Genomic DNA, 22,485 nt, shown 5'->3' on the forward strand with positions numbered 1-22,485 from the left:
TGGTTTCAACAGATTTTAAGGCCATAACCATTTCCCCCCCCCCCCCCCAATTTGATTTTCAAAATTTATCTCCGTTAAACCGACAAACCGTAGTATAAAAATTATAGTATATATTATTTTTTTTATCTGATAAGATGGTTAGCTTAATATATAAGGTAAAATAATAATTATATTTTTTAAAAGTTTTTTTCACGTAATACTGTGTAGTTTACATAAGATTATTTTTTTTATAAATTATAATTTATAGCGAAAAGATACGGTCTCCATCAAAAGCACTTCCTTGCTTATGTATAGACAACAACTCTGAGTAGACGGGTCATTAAGGCCCCAGCCCACCCGGGCACACATTCGGTTGTGCAGAGCTTCAATAATAATAAAAAAAAAGGATTTGAAAACTGATCGGGATATCCTAGTGGGTCTGTTCAACAAAAACATTTAAGAATACGCTGATGGTGGGTTAGTTCCGCTACAGTATTTTGCGTTCAATCTGTATTATTAGAATTAGTAAAAATGGCTAAAACGCGTATTTTCATAATTATTTTTAGACACGAAACGCCCGGTGCAGATTTTTAGAAAGCACGCAAAGTGACTTGCATTACACCTTTATCTTCATTTCTTAGCCGTCTTGTGTTACGATTACCGCTGAAATAATCACAGTTTCCCTGTGTGCACGACGAGAAGACTATACGCGTCAGTCCACAGCCTTGCGCTTAGAGGCGACACCGCGGTAGAAGCACCAGCGAGCGTCGCACTTATCAGCCCGCCTCGTGACAGGGCACGCCGCGCCGCTTAAAAACGCATAACACGTCAACTTGCAGATTCACTGTCTAACGGTCAACCTCGGTGGATTTTTTTTTTATTATTCCCCTCCTATCCTCCCCCCCCCCCCCGGGTGCGTTTTCACCCTAATCGTCGTCAAGACTGCCTTTCCCGTTACGTTGCGCCATCCATCTCCGCTGACGTGCGGTGCAAGAGAGAAAGATAGCGAGGGAGACGAAAAGTAGGAGCGAGAGGGCGATAGGGAAGGAGGATGGGGGGTTGTAAAACATGTAATAACCGCCCCGTGTTTAAGAGCAGCGCGATGCGAAGTCACCGGCGTTAAACGCGGTGGAATTTGATTGATGCTCGCCGAAACACACTCCCTTCTCATCCTCCCTACCCTCGCAACCAATTTTTTTTTCCCACCTCCTCCACACCTAACGCGGTAATCAATCACCTCGCGACCCCACGAATGTTACAACCCCCCCCCCCTCCTCCTCTGTCCCTTTAGAGGTTCGTTACATAATATCATAACAGACCGTGACCCTTACGGGCCCCCTCTCCGAGCCCTGGGAGAAAGGGCGTTGACTCGACGGCCTCTTTAACCCACCTCCCGAAGACGTATGTTCGGGGGCGTAACTTTCACCCTCGTGAACGTATATGCCGCCCGACACCCTCGGAGACATGAATCTCATCAGCAGAGGGCGGGTAAACACCAGTCTCCCAGCCTCGGAGAGGACATCATTCACCCCTAAACATTGCTTCCTAAAAAAACCACTCGGAACCAACGGGAGACAGTTGACGGATTTTTGCCTTCGTCTCGAATAACTCTCCATCCGGTTCTATTCGTCTTCAAGTCGTTGCCGCTGTGCGTTGGTGCGCTTTTTATTTGCGAAACTACATTGTATTTTTTTAAATAGTGTTCGCAGTAATACTGGGTTCGGATTCTTACCCGAGCATTAATGTGAACCGTTCCCTAAATTAATTGCACACATACCTAATAAGCATAAAAAATCTAAATTAAGTTCAACTATTGAATATTAGAATATCTTTTCCATGGTTTAAAAAAAATTAATCTTGAATGAAACATCCATTAAAATATAAAATTAATCGCCAATTTTCGTAAGAAAATCTAAAAAAAAAAAACATATTTCATAAATGCAAAAAAATATCCATAGCCAGGTGTTGTACATTTAGTAAATCGTTTAGTATTGCAAACTATTTCTTGGCAACTGGTTTTCAAAGGAATCGTTTGTTAGAGTACAGAAAACGTTTTTTGAGTATGTACTTCACGTAAGTACGTAAAATGTTTATCAACGAAAATAATACACACAAAAAAATATATATTGTGAGAAATTGAATTTTTAATATCTTACTTGTATTAGAAAAACAAAGGCGAGAAATCGATATTTTTGGGTCCCAATTGCAGACAACATAGTATTAGTACGTTCTTAGAATGTTTTTTTTTTTTTTGCAATGGGGAAGACTGATCCAGATCATTATTATTAAACATGCGCCATTGCTGGTTTACATAATTGCATAGAGGTAACCCGAAGAACGAAAACATAAAGATGAATACAAAAACACCCAGAAAAAATGCCAAAAACAGCCGATATAAAATGTTATATGTGCAGACAGCACAGAGGATTCTGTGGAAGATATTAGTCACAGCACTGACGAAAAAAACGCGACGGTGGCTCGCGAAGTTTTCTAACCAATCACTAGAGACCAAAAAAATTCGCGGATTCATTGACCTCCAGGATATACTCCAATATCCTCTAACACTCGGGAAAAATGCCAAATGTTCATTGGCTGCTGACTTGTGAGTCGTCTCGACTGGGTGGCCTGTGATTCGACACTTCAACGAGTGAGGGTCTCTAATTGGCCCTCAGTCCTCCAGATTAACAGTGGACCAATGGCAGAAGCAGCACTAAGGTATAATTGTTTGAATTTTAGCATAACACGAAATGAACCCGCGGATTTTTCAGGTCTCTACCAATCACGTTCGACACATCTACGACTTCAACACGATAAAAATGGCAGTAGTGACAGAGTTTCCAATTTAAAACATTTTCTATTTCCATGTCACTGGCGCGGCATGACTGAAACTGGTCTCAAAATTCGGTTTTCGAAAGACGGTTAAACGGGTGCATCGGTAATTCTAATATTATTCTTGTTTTTTTTTTTTTTTTTTTTTTTTAAGTATATGTCTGAAAAAAATGTATGTGTAAAATCTCTGAATATGTTTCCGCGCGGTGATCTTAACAATTGAATGTTATATTTGAATTAAACAAAATTACTCTCTCCATCATATCGATACAAAAAACTGCAAGCGTTGTCGCACGCAAGTTTGGTGCGTGTGTGACAGCAAAAAGACATTGTGCGTGCAGTCGTTTATTTTTGGCTGTCTCGTGGGTTTTAAAATCTAGGCATTACGTCCGGCAACTGCTCCGCTCCTGCGAACTCACGTAACACTGCGGTACGCGGCCTTCATGTTCCGGGAAAGAATTCAAACTCTCTGGCTGTGCGGCGCAACGAGGTAACGCTCCCCCACCCCCCCCCCCCCTCCAACCACCCTTCCCCGGGGAAGACATTAATCTTATCAGCGGAGCGGGGCGCAGAGTCCCTAGGGGAGGGTAGACATCATTCACCGCCGACTTAAACCCCCCAACCCCCCCCCCCCCTTTTGAATACGACCCCCGCAACACCACTGGCTGATCTTTGACAAATTGCCACCGTCTACTACCCGTACAATTCTCTTGTCGGGGAGACGAGATTGATTAAGATGGGCCTCGTTTACCAGATGTTCGGGGAGTTTGGCGCCGTCGCTACTAACGACCACCCTCGAGTAGTCACACGCCCTCAAGGTCGTAGTCAGGTCGAGGGGGGGGAGGAGGAGACTTTTGTGGGTCCGGACCCCTTCCCTCCCTTCAGAGATTAGGAAAAAAGAGAGTCCTTCAGTACCCGCTAGAGATGAGTGACATTCAACCTCGATAACGAGCCAATTCAAGTATTCTAATGTTGCAAATACACTTTATAATACGAAACTCGGACACGAAATATAACGTAGAATTCTTTCAGAATAATGCCAAGCGTGATAAACATATACTCACGCTAATTGTGATTTCAACTACATTTCTTGACGCGAACTACACGTAGTTTCCGCACCCGCCGCTAGAATTCGCTGCCGGAGCAGCTACGTCGACTATCGAATCATTCCATTCACAGATCAAAATTCTAAACTATATAATGAAACCACTCCTATAAAAGCGATAAAAGACTTGAAAAAAAATACTTAACCTCGGCTTTGGACCTGATTTTCGACAAGGAACTCCATTAAAAAAAAACGGTTATAAAGTTTACCTTTTGTGAAATTAAGGCTCACGCCACATACTAACAGGTGGCAGCACCGTGGTCGCTACACGTTTCCTTTCCTTGACTTCCGTCGCGACGACGAAATAACTCCCAACCGACAAAATGCCGAGAGCTAAGAGATGTTAAACGCATAAAAAAAAAATGGTTGGACGCACGTGCAGAGATTGGTACTTGGGATGTGGGAATAACTCAAACGCTTCATGAAGGATTTTTTTTAATTTTTTATTTTTAGAAAAGTCATGTATTTGTATTTCCAGTATTCTTATAATAACTGTGAACCCTTTTTAGATAACGTGGGTTCGGCGGGAGAGCCCCGCGCGACTCACGATGCACGTGTGGCGGAACGCAGCGGTGTAGGCGGTGTCTCCTGCGGGGTCGTTACCACAACGCCGAACGTACAATAACGCCGAATACCATAACGCCGAATGCCAAACTGACCGCAACGCCTACAGCTAGAAAACTGCTGTTTAGGTACCACAACGCCGAAATACAGTAACACCGAAACAATGTTGCTGCGGGGTGGAGGGGGGGGGGGGGAAGCAGCCAAATGAAAAAACAACTGAATTAATTTGTGTACCTAACCTAACCTAGGCTAGCCTAACCTAGCCTAGCCTAACCTAACCTTACCTAACCTAACCTTTGTGGCAGTCCTGCAATGAAATTTTTCGGCGTTAATGTATTTCGGCGATGTGGTGCACGGCAGTTTTCCAGCTATCGGCGTTTTAGTCAATTTGGCATTTCGGCGTTATGGTTTTCGGCGTTATTGTACGTTCGGCGTCGTGGTGCGTCCCCTCTCCTTGAGCGCCAGGTGTCAGGTGGCTGGTTGGTGGCCTGGGTGGGGCTTCGGTCGCGGGTGTCAGTGGCCGCGGAGGGCCATACGGCCGGCGCGCGAACCTCGGCACTTGTATGGCGCCCGCGGGGGTCGTCGAGTTCCATAACCGACACCCCTCCTCTCCTTCCCACCCCCAGGAGTCACGTCGTGCGGGTCTCTTGGGGGAGACGAACCAAGAAGGAAAAAAATAAACTAAGCTGGTGACTAACAAAAACGAGTGCACGTACAATGGGCGGCTCCAGGAAAACCTATCGGGCAGGCCTCTCTCAGACACAGGAGGATGCAGTTAATAATCATGACCATTGCCCTTGGGATATTCACTAAATATATGGTCTCAAATACTGAAATTTAGTATTTTCGTACAAATTTTGATTGAAAGAAGCGTTCAGCACATCAACGAAAGTATTTAAGTTAACATTAATAGGCCTATTCCCTACAAAGAAATAAGAAGTAAAATTCGGGCTCGGAAGGGGCTATCGCCCCCCCCCCCCCTGCGCCCTTCCTCTGGAGCCGCGCTTGTGCACGTACATATATATTTTGTAGTCAACTGAGAGACGAAATTTGTACGATTCAATACAATCTCTTGGACGTACACTAACTACCGCAGTTTACGCATTGGAAAAAACAAATTCACAAATGCAAAATAAGAAATTAAAAAAATGAACCCACAGAGAACCAGCCAGACAACCAATTTATTTTTTTTACTTTGCCACGCAGCCGAAAACACATCCCGCGCCGGGCCCCCGCTTCGGACCCGCGACATGCCGGGTTTGACCACCCCTGGTCGCGTGAGAGAGTAGGCGTGGGGCGACCTTGACTTTAGAGGCCAGCGAATGTGCCGGGGGGACGGGTTGGGGGGGAGGGTGTGTTGCCCGCGGGAGAGAATTTGATGAAGGGGGGGAGGGTGGGGGCCGATTTCCGGATGTGGGCTCGTCCACACCTGGGCCGGCGTCTCTCTAGTGAATGGACCCCGTCCGTGTTGTTGCTCTCTTCCTTCCTTTTTTTTACGCTCCTTTTCGAGACCATTTTCCCGTCGTTTCTTTTCTTCCCGTCACGTCCGAGACCAAACGTTATGGATGTTTTTCTCCTCGCGCCCATCGTTAACGGTTATATCCTTCCTTCCCTCTCTCTCTCTCTCTCTCTCTCTCTCTCTCTCTCTCTCTCGTGGTTGCTCGTTTTAACGATCTTTTTTAACATTTCAATTATTATTTTTTTATCGGACAGAAACAAGTATTTACTAAAGACCGTTTCACAACGACGCAGAAACGTAAAAAAACGTAAAACCGATGAGATTTTTTTTTTTCGAAAATTTCGTGTCCAACATAACCATTCCAAAGTTACGTAGGACCTACGGTAGGGATGTATTTTTCTTAATAAAACTCTTTCAACACTCACTAACTGACGCACAACGCACAGGATGATCCGGTGGATCTAAAGAATTGAAATTTGAAGGTAATATTCCTTGAGTACCCTAGGGGTTGCACTAAGGAGCGATTTTTTTTAAAAAATTCTCCCCTAAAGGGTTGAAAAGGGGTGGTAAAATTTGTATGAGAAAATTTTTATTTTTAAGTTACGATTTGAATTTTTTTAAAATATACCCTTCAAAAGAGATAAAATTTAACGTGCTTTATTATGTTAGAAACTTCATCTCCTAAGGGCAGGTTTCGGAGGGGGAGTCTTCTTTTAAGTTCAAAATTCCCGTTTTGGGTTGAAAATTCCCACGGCAACGAATATTCCATTGTTAATGCTTCCCTTATCTCCATGGCAACGGCTATTGCATTGTTGATGCATTCTTCGTCTCCGTTAAAATTTAGCACGGGCGGGCGCTAAAGACGAAAATTGACCGTTTTTCATGTAAATTTCCTATAGACTTGAAATTCGGCAGTGATGTTTCTTACATTACATAACCATAAACTGAAAACGTGGTTTTCTGAAAATCAGCTCCGAAAGATGGTATAGTCCAGGCAACGCCGCGGATACTTCAGCTAGTACATAATAAAAGTAAACCATGTGGTAATAATGGAAAACTAGTCATATGTACAGATATCCTTGTGCTTGAAACAATTCTTTAACGTTTTTGAAATTTCAACAAAATGGCTACCGCGGTGGCCAAATACTCGGCCTTTATACGTCGCACGAAGTGATGGGATTTGACCAGCTAGTCCGTAAGCGTCCGTATCCGCAGGTGTGCCATTGCAGACACTCTTTTCCGTATTCACGTATCGGTTTACATGATCCGTGTCAACATAGAATGGGTCTAAGAGCGATACGAACCACGGATTTAGTGCCCAGCCACCTTCAAGCTGAATAAATAAAAGTTTATTGCCCACCAAAAAAGTTATTTTTTTGTTTACACCATAGAACCCAACCAAATATTTTGCGAGCGACGATAGCAAATTAATTTCGTGATCTCAACATAATCACTTGGTAATGACGACATAAGTTTACTGTCAATAATAAGTCATTTCACATGGACAGTACAAAATTATTTTAAGCTGTAACACAAAATATTTCCCTGGGTTTATAGTAACAAAAATAGTACGTGGAGTCTATCCTCGTGCGAGAAAAATGCCCGAATTTTGCAGGTCTGTCTCTGTGCATGGTAGGTACATTTGTGAAACTGAATAAATACTGAAATAGAATGGATAAAATCTGTTATGTAGTTAGATTTTATGGCTCGTGTGGAAAACGAGGCAGCAATCAGATTGCTTTTTTCGGCTTAAGGTGTATCAGCACTCTCTATTTGGGGTATTCAAAATATATTTATTCGAAAACTGACTCCATAATGAATTCTAATAAGTTTTGTCACAGCTGTAACCACAACCAAGAGCCATTATTTTCTTGCATGATAAATAATGGACGTTACTTAGGACACGCTTAATCGGCTCATTGGAATATGTCTCTCACCAACTTCTCATTCAAAATAAAAATAAAAAGTTTTGCAAATACTTCAGAACGACATATATTATAGGCTTACTTGAGATTGGCTGGTTTAGCGTCAACAAACCATAGCTAAAAATAATAAAATGGCCAAACGTAAGTCATGCAGCAGCAGAATAATCAACAAGCAAATTATGAAGAAAAAAAAACTGATTTGTTTTGTGTGAGTTAACGGCAGTACAGAACAACTAAGTGGTACGATAACTTTAAGCACGCAAATGGAGACACATCAAAAACATATCGATCTATTCGAGCTGTAAAAATATCGATTGCCGTGTAACCTGACAAGCGAATTCTTCTCAGTCAAGTAAATTATTTCAAATATGGCTCACTCAACATGTTCACTCAAAACTGTTTCTCGTGTAACCGTGATCTCAAACTGTTATAATTACAGGGAGTCTGGAAGAAGCTTCTGTGTTCCATGGTAAAGTTCGATTTTTTTTTTAAATCATTTACATGCGAAGTAATTTACGAAATGATGCAAACACAACAACGCGTTTCGTGTTCGGCGTACCTTTGAACTGCACTTTGCCCTCCCACTATTTTTTTTTTCGCCCTCCTTCCCCAACCCGTTCCTTCCTAACCTTCTCTCATTACCATAATCAGAGGCGGGTAGTCTTTTTATCTCTCCTCCGCGGCCGGGGGCGAACACCTGGGTATACCCGGAAATATCCCGCGGGGTATTTCTGGAACTGGCAACTGCCTTTCACTCCAGTTGCGTGTTCCCGTCGGTCGGTCTGGAATGCTTGCGCCCAGACGTCAGTCAGGGTTTTCGGGGAAGGGAGGGGGGAGGGCGAAGCCACTCGCGATATCGACTGACTTTCAGTAGGCAGATTTCGAAGAAAGACTACATATTGCTAGAGACCGGAAAAATTCGCGATTTCAATGACCTGTAGGATAGACTCTATGATCCTCTATGCACGCTGGAAAATAACATCTGCTCATTGGCTACTGACTCCTGTAACCTGTTAACTGTGACGCTAGTGATTCGATACTTCTTTTGCTAAAGGTTTTTTTATTGGCCAAGTGTCATTCAGATAAACTGTGGCCCAATCACTGATGCAGTAAAGAGGCAAACATTGATGGATTCTAGTCTATCACGAAATGAATCCGCGAATTTTTCTGGTCTCTACATATTGCTATAGGGGCGCAAGCAATTTTTTTTTTCGAGGAAAAGATTCCGATAATTACCTGAAAGTTAAAAAAACACCGTAGCATCGTCTGTGTTTCGTGATTGGGTGAGTTTCTCTCAGGTACACGTCGACTGTTACAACACCAAATCACAGTAATTCAAGGTGGAATCAAACCGCCCTGAGTGACTCGGTCAAATAAGGCAACGACACTTCGTCTCGCAGACGGCCGCCAATCACAAGCTGGTGCGAGTGTACCTTGTAGCAGTCTAATAGGCGTTCAGATTTTTTTTGCGCGAAAAATGTCTGCTCCTACATATTGCGGTCGTTACCACGGCGCAGCTTCTAGAAAATTCCTACCTATTTTCGTTTCATGGTCTCTAAACCCCAAAAACGTCAACTCAAAAAAAATGTTTAAATTAAATATATCACTTTATGTACACGATAACTGCCGACATTTTACACAAATTACCTACTTCCTCCATGATTATACATAAAATGTCGAGATGCACAACATAGGTTGAGTTCTTTAATGGGCAAATCGGATAAATAGTTAGGTAAGTTTTATGAAGAAAAAAACTATTAAATATGTAATTTTCTCTTAATATGAAAAACTTGCATTAGTATCCCTTAGCGCAAGGGTCAAATTAATTTGTTTGGTGCATAGCGTTATGAGAGTTAATGAGTAATTTAATTGAAGTCTTCACGACTAAAAATTATGGTCATATAATTCTTATTGAGAATATTCTAGAAGTTCTACCGAAATACTGGATGAATTAAACAAAAAAAAGTTCGACACATTTTGGCCGCATGGAATAGGTATGTGAAAATGTTTGATAAAAACTTTTATAATATTCAAGAATATATAGGGTACTTTATTCTGTGGAATTACAGAATGTTGCAAAATAAAAGTAAACTCCTAAAAATCTACATGCAGCTGTAGGCCGAGCCGAAATCAATTATTTCCATTCTGTAACTTCGGGTTTTGGTCCATTCGCTGATCAGGTGCATGCCAAAATACACGCATGCGAAAGTTGTTCAAACAAAAAAAAAGCTGATAAATTTTGTGATGGTCTAAAATTAAAACATTTGAACTCAGGGACGAAAATAAGCTGATCGCTCAACAGACTGCAATATATATATATATATATATATATATATATATATATATATATATATATATATATATATGGTTTCCGCCAGGGGCGTAAATCCGTTGATTCACAAGGGGGGGGGGGTGCCCATATGTTGACCTATATGCACACAATAAGGACACAACTTTAAAATATACAGAAAGTTTTCCATTAAATTGAGTACTGGCGTCGTTTATCAATCCGTTTCACAGTCACTATTTTTGCAGGTTGAAGCGTCCCCTTTATCCCCCCACCACACTCCTCCCTCTATGCCCATGTGTTCCGCAATGATAGGCGTGCCTACAGTAGGAATGTTTCTGAAATCAAACCCAGCAAAACCACGAAACACAGGCGAGTGTGTGTGTGTGTTGCGCTGTTTCGTCTCTTGGATGCGAGTGACTCGCAGAAGATCTTTGTTGCAAGAGTGCATTTTCCGGAGCAAGCGAGTGCGACAACTTGTGCTAGGGCGGTGTTGAATCTCCATGAAGTAATATGATGTCAATTATGATTCTGTAGTGGCTTTTTTTTAGTGACAGCGTGAATTGCTTCTTTACAGGTAGTGTTAGGTGAACAGGTGTTGCAAATCCAGTGCTTAGCACATAAATTAAACCTTGTTGGTTGGTTGGTTGGTTGGTTGGTACTCACAGAACTGAATACTGCAGTAAGCAAAGATCAAATCAGCATTCCTCAACACTAGTAAGCGTACACGGAGAAAAAGGTTTGTTTGAATCAAACAAATATCTGTTTATATATGGCGAAACAAATATTTACTTGGTGGAACAAAATATTTTGTTAGCTTAGCCAAACTCGGTAAGTAACGAAAATGATTTGTTACAACCTAACCGAATATACATTTGAGTTGACAAAATCATTTTTGTTGGGTCAACAGAATCTTTCCCCTACTACAAAATATTTGTTTGAATTAACAAAAAATATATATTTATTTCGCCATATACAAACAAATATTTTGTTGAGGGAAAGAAACCTTTCTCTCAGTCAGGGGCGTAACCAGGGGGGGGGGGGTGTTTTAGGGGTTCAAACACCCCCCCCCCTTAGCACCAAATCTTTTAATTAATTTCTTATTCATCACTCAAACAAATTTCATATTAAAATGAATAAAATTTTTTACCATTACAATATTTAAATTTAAGTACCGAAAACTGCTAAAATAGCACCATTTTACAACTTAAAATCCAAATTTTCCCGGGGGAGGACCCCCGGACCTCCCCCGCTTTAATATGGGGGGGGGGGGCATGCTTCTTAACACACCCCCCCATACACAAATCCTGGCCACGCCACTGCTCTCGGTGATATTTGTGTTTCGAGAAACCGCCCCGGCTACGCGCCCTCGTCTCCGACGGCGAGGTGTTTTCGCCGCGGAGGCAGGAGAGGAGGAGGAGATGGTTAGAGGAGGCAGGAGAGGAGATGGTTAGAGGAGGCAGGAGAGGAGATGGTTAGAGGAGGAGGTGGAGGAGGAGGAAGAGGGAGTGGACGCCGCGAGGGGCTGCCCGTGGACAGCCCTGCGCGGGCCCGCGGACCCTGCCCGACGGAGGCTCGCGAGTCGCCGCGGGGGTCGCCATGTATGTCTCTCCTCGCCAGAATACCGCGCGGCCCGACCCGGCGGGACGGTTCCTCCTGCTTCCCGCGGGGTTCAGCGGCCTCCCCGCGCGCGGAGCCGCCTGGCGGACAGCCGGGGAACTACAACTACAGCGCCCTGTCCGGCCCGACTCTTCACCTCCACCTTCCACTCTACGTTCACACTACTTTAGGCGAAAATGATGAATATTTAATTTTGGCGAGGCGCGCATGTACCATGCAACGAAATTTTCACCGTATGGAAAAAAAAAACTATGCATATATTTGCTTTTTAAAATAAAACTTTAGTGAATGATATTAAATAATGATTAGAGTCCCGGAAATTTCGCGGATTCCTCTGGCCTCAGGATAGAATTCAAAGTTATAGGAGTGCTCGACCCATGTTTACTTTCCCATTGGTTGATTTATTAGCGAGAATATTTTTATCCTTATTTGGCACTACCTGATTCGCTTACTTCTCTCTTAGCTGGACATCGTTGGCTCACGGTCGTAGAGGGGCGTGTCCAGATAACTGCGGTCCAATCATGAACACAGTGCGACAGTGTGGAGGTTTGCATTCCAGCTGGCGACTAAATGAATCCGCGAAATTTCCGTGCCTCTAATAATGATCCATATAATTAATAACAATTTTAAAAAATACGTTTATTTATTGTGAATATAATTGCTAGAATAAGTGCGCTTATGTTACCGTGTGTATAACGATGCCAGGTTGCTTGTAAGCCCTCCGTTTGTTACTGAGGAAAGTTTAGTTTAGTCTCCTGGCCGTTCTCACGGGAGTGTTTGTTTGCGAGGTTAGGTTCCTGTGCGTATAATTCATTTGCACTTGGCGAGCGATAGCGGGCGACGAGTGACGGGCCTCGTGTGCGGGACTGTGAGCAGTGCGAGGCAGTGAGTCGGGACAGAGATGACAGGTAACAGACGAGCTGTAAGGAGAGAAACTGTCGAGTCCAGCTCCGTCGAGGAGTTAAACTGCGTGATTAATCTGCGGACAGACATTTTAAAGGGTTGTAATTTAATGGATAGTGTAAACATTGGTAATAAATAAAACCGTATCTAATTAATTAGGCTGTCCTTTCCTAACCTGTTTTCCCCACCTGTAACAAGAAGTTACGCACATTAAGTCCGTCACCTACTCACTTCCGCTACCCCGTGATTCTGATATTACTCTAGCGGCTGTAAAAAAAAAGAAAATAACTTCAATGAAATCTAAGCACTGTAAGCGTTATCTTTACTTCAAGCGTCAGCTGCGCGCATCCAACACAACTAGTAAGGTTTCCCATGAATTTTATTAGCAATTATTGAGTTGTAGTTTTTTTTGGTCCTATTATCAGTATAAAAACTCCAGCATTAAAAAAAAATTCTCGAAACTTTACCGTGCTACACACCAGTGCTAGGCCCCGAGGAACTTTGTCCCTTCCTCTTCCCCCCTTCCCCGTTGTGTAGTCCCTTATCGACGGCCCTGCTCAAGTGTCCTTGATCCTAATCATACTTGCGTGACTTTTTACGTTTCTGAAATAACGTTAGCGAAATGGCTAATGAGGACGAAAAAAAAATTCATGAGAGCTAGCGGAATAAATTTACAGGGAACGTCCTTTAAGGGTCTTCGCCTATTCAGAGGGTTGTATTTGCGTTGGAGAGGCGTCGTGAAAAGAGCGACGCTCGCCGGTTGCTTGTAGTTCCGTGTCGCCTCTTGGGCGCAAGGCTGGCTGTGGACTGGCGCGCAGTCTTATCGCCGTGAACAGGGCGGTGACCATAAACACGAAGATAAAAGGTGCTTTCACGAATCTCTTACCGGGTGTCTCATGCCTAAAATATTATTATTCTTGAAAAACAAGCGTTTCAGCAATTTTTTTCACTCTTCTAAAAAAAAACACAGTTTAGAAAACGAAACACATAAGACAGAACCACTCATCCGCCTTTATAGTAGGTACATACTTCTTAGATGCTCTTCGTGAACGGAACAAACTCGGATGACTCGAGCAGTTTTCGAATCGCTGGGAGGTTTTCTTCTGAAAGCTCTGCAAACCGTGTGTACGTGTGGGTCGTTACCACAACGCCGAACGTACAATAACGCCGAATGCCAAATTGACCGCAACGCCGACAGCTAGGAAACTAATGTGTACCACAACGCCGAAATACAGTAACGCCGAAAAATGTTGCTGCGGTGAGGAGGGGGGGGGGGGGGCACAGGAGCAAAATGAAAAATAACCTTCGTGGCAGTCCTGCAATGACATTTTTCGGCGTTAATGTATTTCGGCGTTGTGGTAATTCGGCGTTGTGGTACACAGCAGTTTTCTAGCTGTCGGCGTTGTGGTCAATTTTTGTATTTCGGCGTTATGATTTTCGGCGTTATTGTACGTTCGGCGTTGTGGTGCGTCCCCTGTATGTGTATGTATGTGTCCGGTTGGGTGGGTGGGCGGGGGGGGACCATGATTAACAACGATGTCGACGACGACGACGACAGAAAGTGAATAACGAGGCGCGTGAAGAAGGAGTCCACGCGCCGACTCGGGAAAGAGCGCGTGCATCCGGTCAGCGCGCTCGTCCGCCATGCCGGACAGCGCTCCGTGTCGTGACGGACATCTCCCCGCACGCCCTCTGTGTCCGTCGGGCCCGCCGGGGGAGGGGGGAGTGGTGGGGGGGGGGGAGCCTCTGTGTCTTCGCCGGAGGGAGGAAAGATCGCCGTGAGATGCACGCTGAAAACGACGCCGAGGTGACTGACTACATACTCATGCGCCGTCGTCCGAACGTAGGAAGAGAGGGGGGAAGCGCGTGAAAAAAAAAGAAGGGAAGAGAGAGAAAAAAAATTGAAGGTAGGAAAAATCAGACGTTTTCAACCGTCTGAAGACAAACAATATAATGTGAAGAAAGTGTTCTGTATTACAGTAGTGGAGAATTGAGAAACATTACATATGTCAAACACTGACATCGGGCAAATGCTCTAAAAAAACCAAAACAAAAAGGTTCCTTTTAATTTTTTTTTTCCTTTTACTCTCCAGCATTGTTTTTTTTCTGTACAAACTAAATTAAATAACCACTTATGTAATTTTTTTTTTGCAAAAGAGCACCGATTGCTGGGTGTCCATGTAAATAAAACACAACTGTAAAGTGCAAAAATGTTTCATAAAAAAGATTTTGAATTTGAATTTGAAAACCGAGGGAACCTCCAAGGCTCCCCATCCCATGAAAAGAAACGTCGGACGTGGTTTAAACGATCGCATAAACAATGCATTGGAGGCACTGGGACAAACACTAATCATAAAATAATGCGCGGGTAAGAATACGAACACCCAGTATTACTGCGAACACTATTTTGTAGCGATACAGTAGTTGTTTTCAAAGTTAATGAACGAATTTACAAATATCTGTAATTTTAAATATTTTTTTTCTGTTCCATTTACAAAAAAACAAATACAGTGTCTCGTGTCGAACGCTAAATGGCTAGCCAATCATCTGTCCATTTAGTATGACCGATAAGGCGGAGGCCCGTAATCAAAGATGGTGATACATTGCGGGACATATTTGGAACGATCGGGCGTCGACTATCTTCCGTCCATATCTCAAGCATTTATTTTCTTTCCGGCTGTGACAGGCGGAATATACTCGCTATTTGCGTTTGACTAACGGCCAGTTGCACCGTCGTTGGAGTGTCGATTCTCGATCCGAGATCACAATCGTTTATGAGTTAAGATCGATGAACAAAACTGTTGCACCGTTCGAGATCATCAGAACGATCTGACATCGACCCCGATATATTTGGAACGACCAAGATTTTTTTTTTCTGGTTCGAGGACTAGATACAAGATTATTGAAGTTCTTTGTATCAATGCAACTGTATAATTAGATTTAAAGATACTGTCAATTAAAAATATCATGGGGGGCCTATTTATAAAAGTCAACTGAATATTGCATAAAACAGTGATTAGAGTTATGAGCTACATATTCGCTTTGAGGTTATGTTAAAATAAATAATTGTTAAAGAACAAAATAATATATCTATTAAATCATTGCTTACAGCGCAGTAACAATGAGTGTTACACGTTTAACTTTCTAACTCAAAATTCGGAACCAAAGATGGAAGATTTCCGAGGCACAGAAACGAGAATTTATGCTGCATATAAACTGGGCAAGTTAAGACGGCCAATGATGAAAGCAAGTTACTGGCCAGATGGTCCCTTGTCAGTCAAATTCTTGTACACGAGGCAAGACCTGCCAGTCTGTCACTGGCAGCCAGTGACCTCGGCGTGTTACTATACAATTTTAAGCAATCTAATACTCGCTAAATTTAATGATCGCTTTTTAACGCTTATTTTTGTTAACATAGTCACTGTAACGAATATTCAACAAAAGTCCATAGTTCTGGAACACTTCCAAAAAACACCACTATGTCGTCAAAGATCCATTCCATTTCACAGATTTCTTTTTCTCTAGATACATGTGAATAATTTTTTTTCCCTTCAAAATATTCACATTAGAATTCATGTTGAAATTCGAGTAACTTAACTTCCACGCTGCCGGTGACGTACAACCGAATAACGGAAAAATCACTGTCATTCGGTGGCCAGTGCATGTTCAGACAGGAAAGTACCGGTCGCCAGTAGCTCACGTGACCACTGCTGTCCGTCTCAGGAACAAGTAAAAACCAAACATTTTTTGACATAAAAAATAATGTCTATTCGCTAGAGACCGGAAAAATTCGCGGATTCCTTTCGCGATAGGCTAGAATCCAAAAACGTTTGCCTTTATACCGCATCAGTGATTGGGCAACAATTTATCTGAATGATACTCGGCCAATGAAAAACCTTTAACAAAAGAAATATCGAATCACTAGCGTCCCAGTTAACAGGTCTCACGAGTCAGTAGCTAATGAGCAGTTGTCATTTTCCCCGCATGCATAGAGGATCCTACAGATCATTGAAACCGCGAATTTTTCCGGTCTCTTCTATTCGCTCGTTACTGTGATAGTCGGTCGAACTTTCTTCTTGTGTGACAGAATAACGTCAGATAAGACCCTTGCTACATGCGATAAACTTGTGATTGACCTATTCTGTAACCATTATACTACTATGTGTAACCATTGTATCACAGAGATTGATAATTTAAGTGCATATTAATACGAAACACGTGTGATAATTTTATCCTGACGTTTCCACGAAATATCTCAAGCGCGGCTCCAGAGGAAGGGCGCAGGGAGCGATAGCCCCTTCCAAGCCCAAATTTCACTTCTTATTTCTTTGTAGGGAATATTAATTTTAACTTAAATACTTTCGTTAATGTGCTAAACTCTTCGTTCAATCAATATTTGTACGAAAATACTGAATTTCAGTATTTGAGACCATATATTTGGTGAATATCTCCCGAGGGCAATGTCATGATTATTAACTGCATCCTCCTGTGTGAGAGCCCTGCCCGAGAGATCTTCCTGGAGCCGCCATTGAAATATCTACGGCGTGGCCCCGAAATGCACCTTTCTCTAGTTTTTTGATTTTACTGGCTGCCAAGTGAAAGTGGGCGCTGGGGTGGAGAGTAACCATTTAGACGGGGCAAGTATAGACGGACATTTTCTGGCAGCCAGTATTTGACTTCAACACTGGCCACCTCCACTTCCCCTTATGGAAGGGGCTTATTAGTTTGAAGAGAAAAAAAAATCACGTGTTGGCGAGTCTTCCAGTACTCGTCAGAGACGTTTAACGTCTAACCTCGGTAACGAGCAAGTTCACGTGTTCTCATGTTGCAAATACACTGATAATATGAAACACGGACACGAATTTAACGTATAATTCTTTTAAATAATGCCGAGCGTGATGAATACGAATATACGAAAATTGTGTTTTCAACTACAGTATATTTCGTGGCGCGAATCACACGTAGTTTCCACACACGCAGCTAGAATTCGCTGCCGGAGCAGCTACGTCTACTATTGAATAATTTGATTAGCAGACCGAAATTTTAAACTTTATACCTAATGAAACGGCTCCGATAAAAGAGAAAAAAAAAAAGACTTGAAAAAATACTAAACCCCGGCTTTAGACCTGATTTTCGACAAGGAAGTTGATCAAAATACTGCAAATTTTTTTAAAAAAATTCATTAAACAGTTAAAGCTATAAAGTTTCCCTTTGGCTTTGTGAACATTGGTTCGCGCCATCCGCCACAGATGGCAGCACCGTGGTTACACATTTCTGTTCCATGCGACTTTCGTTCCATTCACGAAATTACTCCTATCAAATGCTGTAAACCGAGTGCTTAGATGTTACACATCAAAAATACAATGTTTAAGCCTTCAGTAAAATTTTTCAATTGCTGATTATATAGTTTGACCCACGTTTATTTCGCGTGTTCTTTTTCATTATTAGCTTGACTCAACTGTGCCATACACACCGAAGTCACTACATTGAGCTCGTAGCCGCACACCAAGGTCAGAGATGTCTCATACTTTGGATGTGGTCGCATTTATTTTTGTTCACGTTGGTTTACCTTGTTTATCACATGGCGTGTCAGCAAGTACTGTAAACAATTCGTCAAAGTCAACTAAATGTTTGTGTGTTCAAAGTCCACTTCACTATCGAATTAATTCGCAAGCTCCTCGTGCCTTTAAGATAAAAGGAGAATTTATGACGCGTAGAACAATACAGAAAGTGTAGGAACTATAACTTTGTCACTTTGTCCACGACACTTTACCTTACGAGTAGTAAATACACTCTGAACACGAAACTGTTAAAAACAACTGCAAATCAGTGCAATTACACTGGAAACCTGCTATAACTTCTAAATACAGTTTCGAATTGGAGCAATTTAAACCGTTTTCAGTGAAATTCCACTCATTCGCAGTAGTTTTAAGAGTTTCGTGTAGTCTGTGCCATCTAACCGGGTGTCGTTTTTGACAATCCTTTAAAGTAGAACAAATGGTCTACGTATCATTCCGCCACTATTGTACTGTCGACAGTGCTTGTAACCAATTTCATGTGGTTATCAAAGTTCGAAAACCAATACCATGTGTTGCTTTTGCAAAAGACACTTAGGGAAATGGTTACCACTAGATACTAATTTTGAGCACTGTCAAATTGTATACAAGCTACACAAAAAAGTCTTTATTTAAGAGTGTAAGTCAGCCAACTGCCCAACGAAAATGCTGCCGTCTCGGCACTCGGTCTAAATAAGGATCCGGTTACATAAAAAAAGGGCGTTTAAAATAGAAAAATGGGTGGGATTAACAGACAACAGGACTGGAGTCAGGCAGACAGAGAGAGAGAGAGAGAGAGAGAGAGAGAGAGAGAGAGAGAGAAGCGAGAGACACGAAGGCAAGTCGCCAAAAATGTGATTGCGGCGAGACTTTGGTTCCGAAAAAGATTCACAGCAGCTGAAAACTTATTAATGTAAACCAAATCTTTGGGAAATGGTTAACGGGATGACGAACAAGTGGCTTATCCCAATAGCTTCTATGTACATAATCAGGAAAACGTTTGCCCTTTCATTGGTTGATTCAAGGTGATTCGATAGTTGAGGAGATCTAATTGGCCCAGTGTCTTCTACCCATACAAACTGTGGACTAATCAGAGAAGCATCCCAAGGGTAAAATTGTTTGAATTTAAGCATATCGCGAAATGATACCGGTTTCAGCAAATAACCCTTGATCACATTTTTTTTTGCGAATTTTTTTTTAGACTAGCTGTGTGCTAAAACACTGTAGTATCGTATGTGTTTCGTCATCAGTTGAGCTTTATCACCTCAGACACATGTCTACTTTCGGCATACGAATAACATAATTTTTTTGCGAATGTAAACGCGATCTAAATAGCCTGGTCAAATAAGCTGGCCAAATAACGCAATGGATTGTCTTACAGACGGCAACCAATATCATTGCAGTCTGATGAGCTATTAGAATTTTTTCACAAAAAAATACTTACTTACCTTTGAAAAACAGATAAGTTAAATGTATTCACAAGAGTTGGTAAAGTTGGCTCAGAAAACAGCCATGAGTATTTTTTATACTTAAGAATTTTTGGGCTTTGCGTGTCATCCATAGCGAGGCCATTGAAAATGGTTTTAGCCAAAGGTTTTGGTAATATTTATAACGTTTACAAACAATTTTAATTGAGTTGATAGCGTGCATAATGAGGGAGTTTTGAATTTTTCTGTCATTCAACTCCTGTGTATTCCACCCCTTGCAGTAATGGTTGGTCGTATAAAAAATTATTTCAGACGAATGTTGTAGATAAAAATTTGAAGTTTTAGAAGAAAACAGAACGGATTTAATACATAATACGGTTTTGGAGTCTATGGAGCATAAAAAGGAAAAACTGTACAAAAATTTACCGGAAGTTTCACCATGGTAACGGCTAAAATAGGTAGTACTACTTTGAAATCTACCTAAAATTAAATTATATGCGTTAGCTGCTGTGCTTTAGGTCTTGGCTAGATTTCAGGTGATCCGGTTTATTTAACTGTTGAGTTTTTGTAACGACTCGAACTTCTTCAGATTACGTCGCATAAACTTACGTCCAATTCCATGTGAACCACGCAAGCATGCATGTGTAAAATCTTACTACGCAATAAATATGTCGGCAAAATGCGTCCGGTATTTTCTAATGGTTTTGTGTTCTCCAAAGTTAAGTTAAAAAAATAAATAAAGAATGCACATTGCAACAAAAAACAAGGGGAAAAAAGTGGGGTAACAGTAGCCTTCTTGTGCGCGAATTATTCGTACCACCAACGCGATCTCGAAAATTGCCGCATTCCAAAACGCAGACTGCTTGGCACAATGCCACGAACCGAAAGTAACGGTGATCGCTCCTACCAGCCCGGCGAGAGAACAGGCAGTGGCCTGGAGAATGCGAGACACAATTATTTTCCCGGCTGCGACATAACGAAGATTTATGCTGGAATCGAAACAGCGTGACAAAGAGCGACGCCATTGGACGCGACGCGGAAAAGAATTAGTTTTCTAAGTTATCATGTTCGACACATCCGTGACGCCAGCACGACGATATATTCGCGGACGCAGCAGACTTACAGATGAGAATGTATTTTTTTTTTTTTTTTTTTTTTAAATCTCCATCACGTCACGGACGCGACGTTATTAAAAATAAGCATGGGATTTTTTTGTTTTGAATAATGCTCAATTTGGAAAGTACATTGGTCAAATAATTTTTATTCGGGTGCTTTAGAGGTTATGTTCACTGAATTTGTTTGCTAAACATTTGAAATACGGCCACGTTCCGAATAAACATGAAATTTGGACTCAATTAATTTTTTTTTAAACAAAACTTGTACACATTGATGGCTGTCGGGTATGCGTCGCTTATGTAATGACAATAAACATATATAGCGTTCTTTGTTTCTGTTTGCCCCGCGATTGAAAACCTAACTACCAGAAGTATTTACTTATTTTTTTATAAAACGTAAGCAATAAAAATATAAAATTTTAACACCACGTGCGTATGCACGAAATACAGAGATTAAAATGGGCTCTTGATCACGTTTATATTTTCTACTGAAAAAAAAAAATTGAACGCCTGTTGTACTGCAACAAGGTATACCCGCGCCTGTGGTTTCTTACTTGTGATTGGCGGCCGTCTGCGAGAGAAGTCGTTGCCTTATTTGACCGGGCCACTCAGGACGCGTTTACTTCCGCACTGAATGACTGTGATTCTGATTGGTGTTGTAACAATCGATATGCACGAAACACAGACGATGCTATAGTGATTTTAACTTTCATCTAGTCTCGAAATCTTTTTTCGCGAAATCTGCATGCCCCTAGCATTTGGCAAGTCCCACATTCTCTGGTGCTGAGGACATCGTAGGGGGGGGGGGGTTGCTATTTGGCGATTGGCACAGTTGCGTGATTCGTGACGTGTAGTAACGGGCCGACGGTTGAACTCAGAAGAATTAAAAAAAAAAAAAAAAAAAGCAGCAGTCACGAGGTAGCGTTATTTCCGCGCCAGAAGAACGTAGGAGAGTGGCGGGTGAGGATTTTTGGTTGGGGGGAGGGAGGGGGGGGGATTGTTTAGGTCTAGTTCCAAAAAAATAAATAAAAAAAGAAGCTATTTCCGTACCCAAGTTGTCGGTGCGGACGCCGGTCGAGGCCTGCAGCAGGAACAGTAGCGCGCAGCGGATAGCGCGGTATTCCATAACTGTTTCTGGTTGGCTTTGGCGGGCTGGGCGCCGTGCGCGCGGACCCAACCTTCACATGTTCGCGGCGCGGGACCGACTGGCGGCGGTGGAGGGGAGAGGCCCGGAGATGGCGTTGGAGGGGAGGCGGTGCGCGCGAGTCCCACGGCGCATGCGCGCGAACGTGGCTTTTGAGGGATCTCGAGGAAGCACAGGACAAGACACCCAGTGCTCTGATCAAAATCAAGTATATATATTTTTTTTATTATGTACGTCAGAGAAGGAAACGAAAAAAAAAAAAAATAAATTTTCATACCATATCTTTAGGGCCATGCATATTTCGCGAAAAGATTCCGAGATTAGTTATGAGTAGGGACACCTGTATTTCGCGAATACATTTCGTGTCAAGGTATTTCACAAAATACTGTAGCTTTTTTCCTGTGGTTATTGGCTGAGGTCGGTGAGAGGTGTCGTCCCGCTCTTGACGGGGCCAATGAGAATGTGGTCACCGTACTGCTGCACCCTCACAATTTGCCGTGACTCTTAGAATAAGCTACAGTGTTTTGTGAAATACCTTGACGTGAAATGAAATCGCGAAATACAGGTGTCCCT

The 22,485-nt window shown here is 42.3% G+C and overlaps 1 protein-coding gene across 2 annotated transcripts in view; it reads right to left on the reverse strand.

Moving 5' to 3' along the window:
* Positions 1-21,960, reverse strand: part of LOC134537587 (uncharacterized) — a 92,172-nt gene extending 70,212 nt beyond the window's left edge. For both annotated transcript variants that reach the window (XM_063378177.1, XM_063378176.1), the window contains exon 1: positions 21,819-21,960. In XM_063378177.1, the coding sequence (XP_063234247.1) occupies positions 21,819-21,894 (76 nt within the window). In that variant the 5' untranslated portion in view covers positions 21,895-21,960. The remainder of the gene's footprint in view (positions 1-21,818) is intronic.
* Positions 21,961-22,485: the final 525 nt, after the last annotated feature.

The sequence above is a fragment of the Bacillus rossius genome, chromosome 12 (assembly GCF_032445375.1).
Source record: "Bacillus rossius redtenbacheri isolate Brsri chromosome 12, Brsri_v3, whole genome shotgun sequence".
In the NCBI taxonomy this organism is placed as follows: domain Eukaryota; kingdom Metazoa; phylum Arthropoda; class Insecta; order Phasmatodea; family Bacillidae; genus Bacillus; species Bacillus rossius.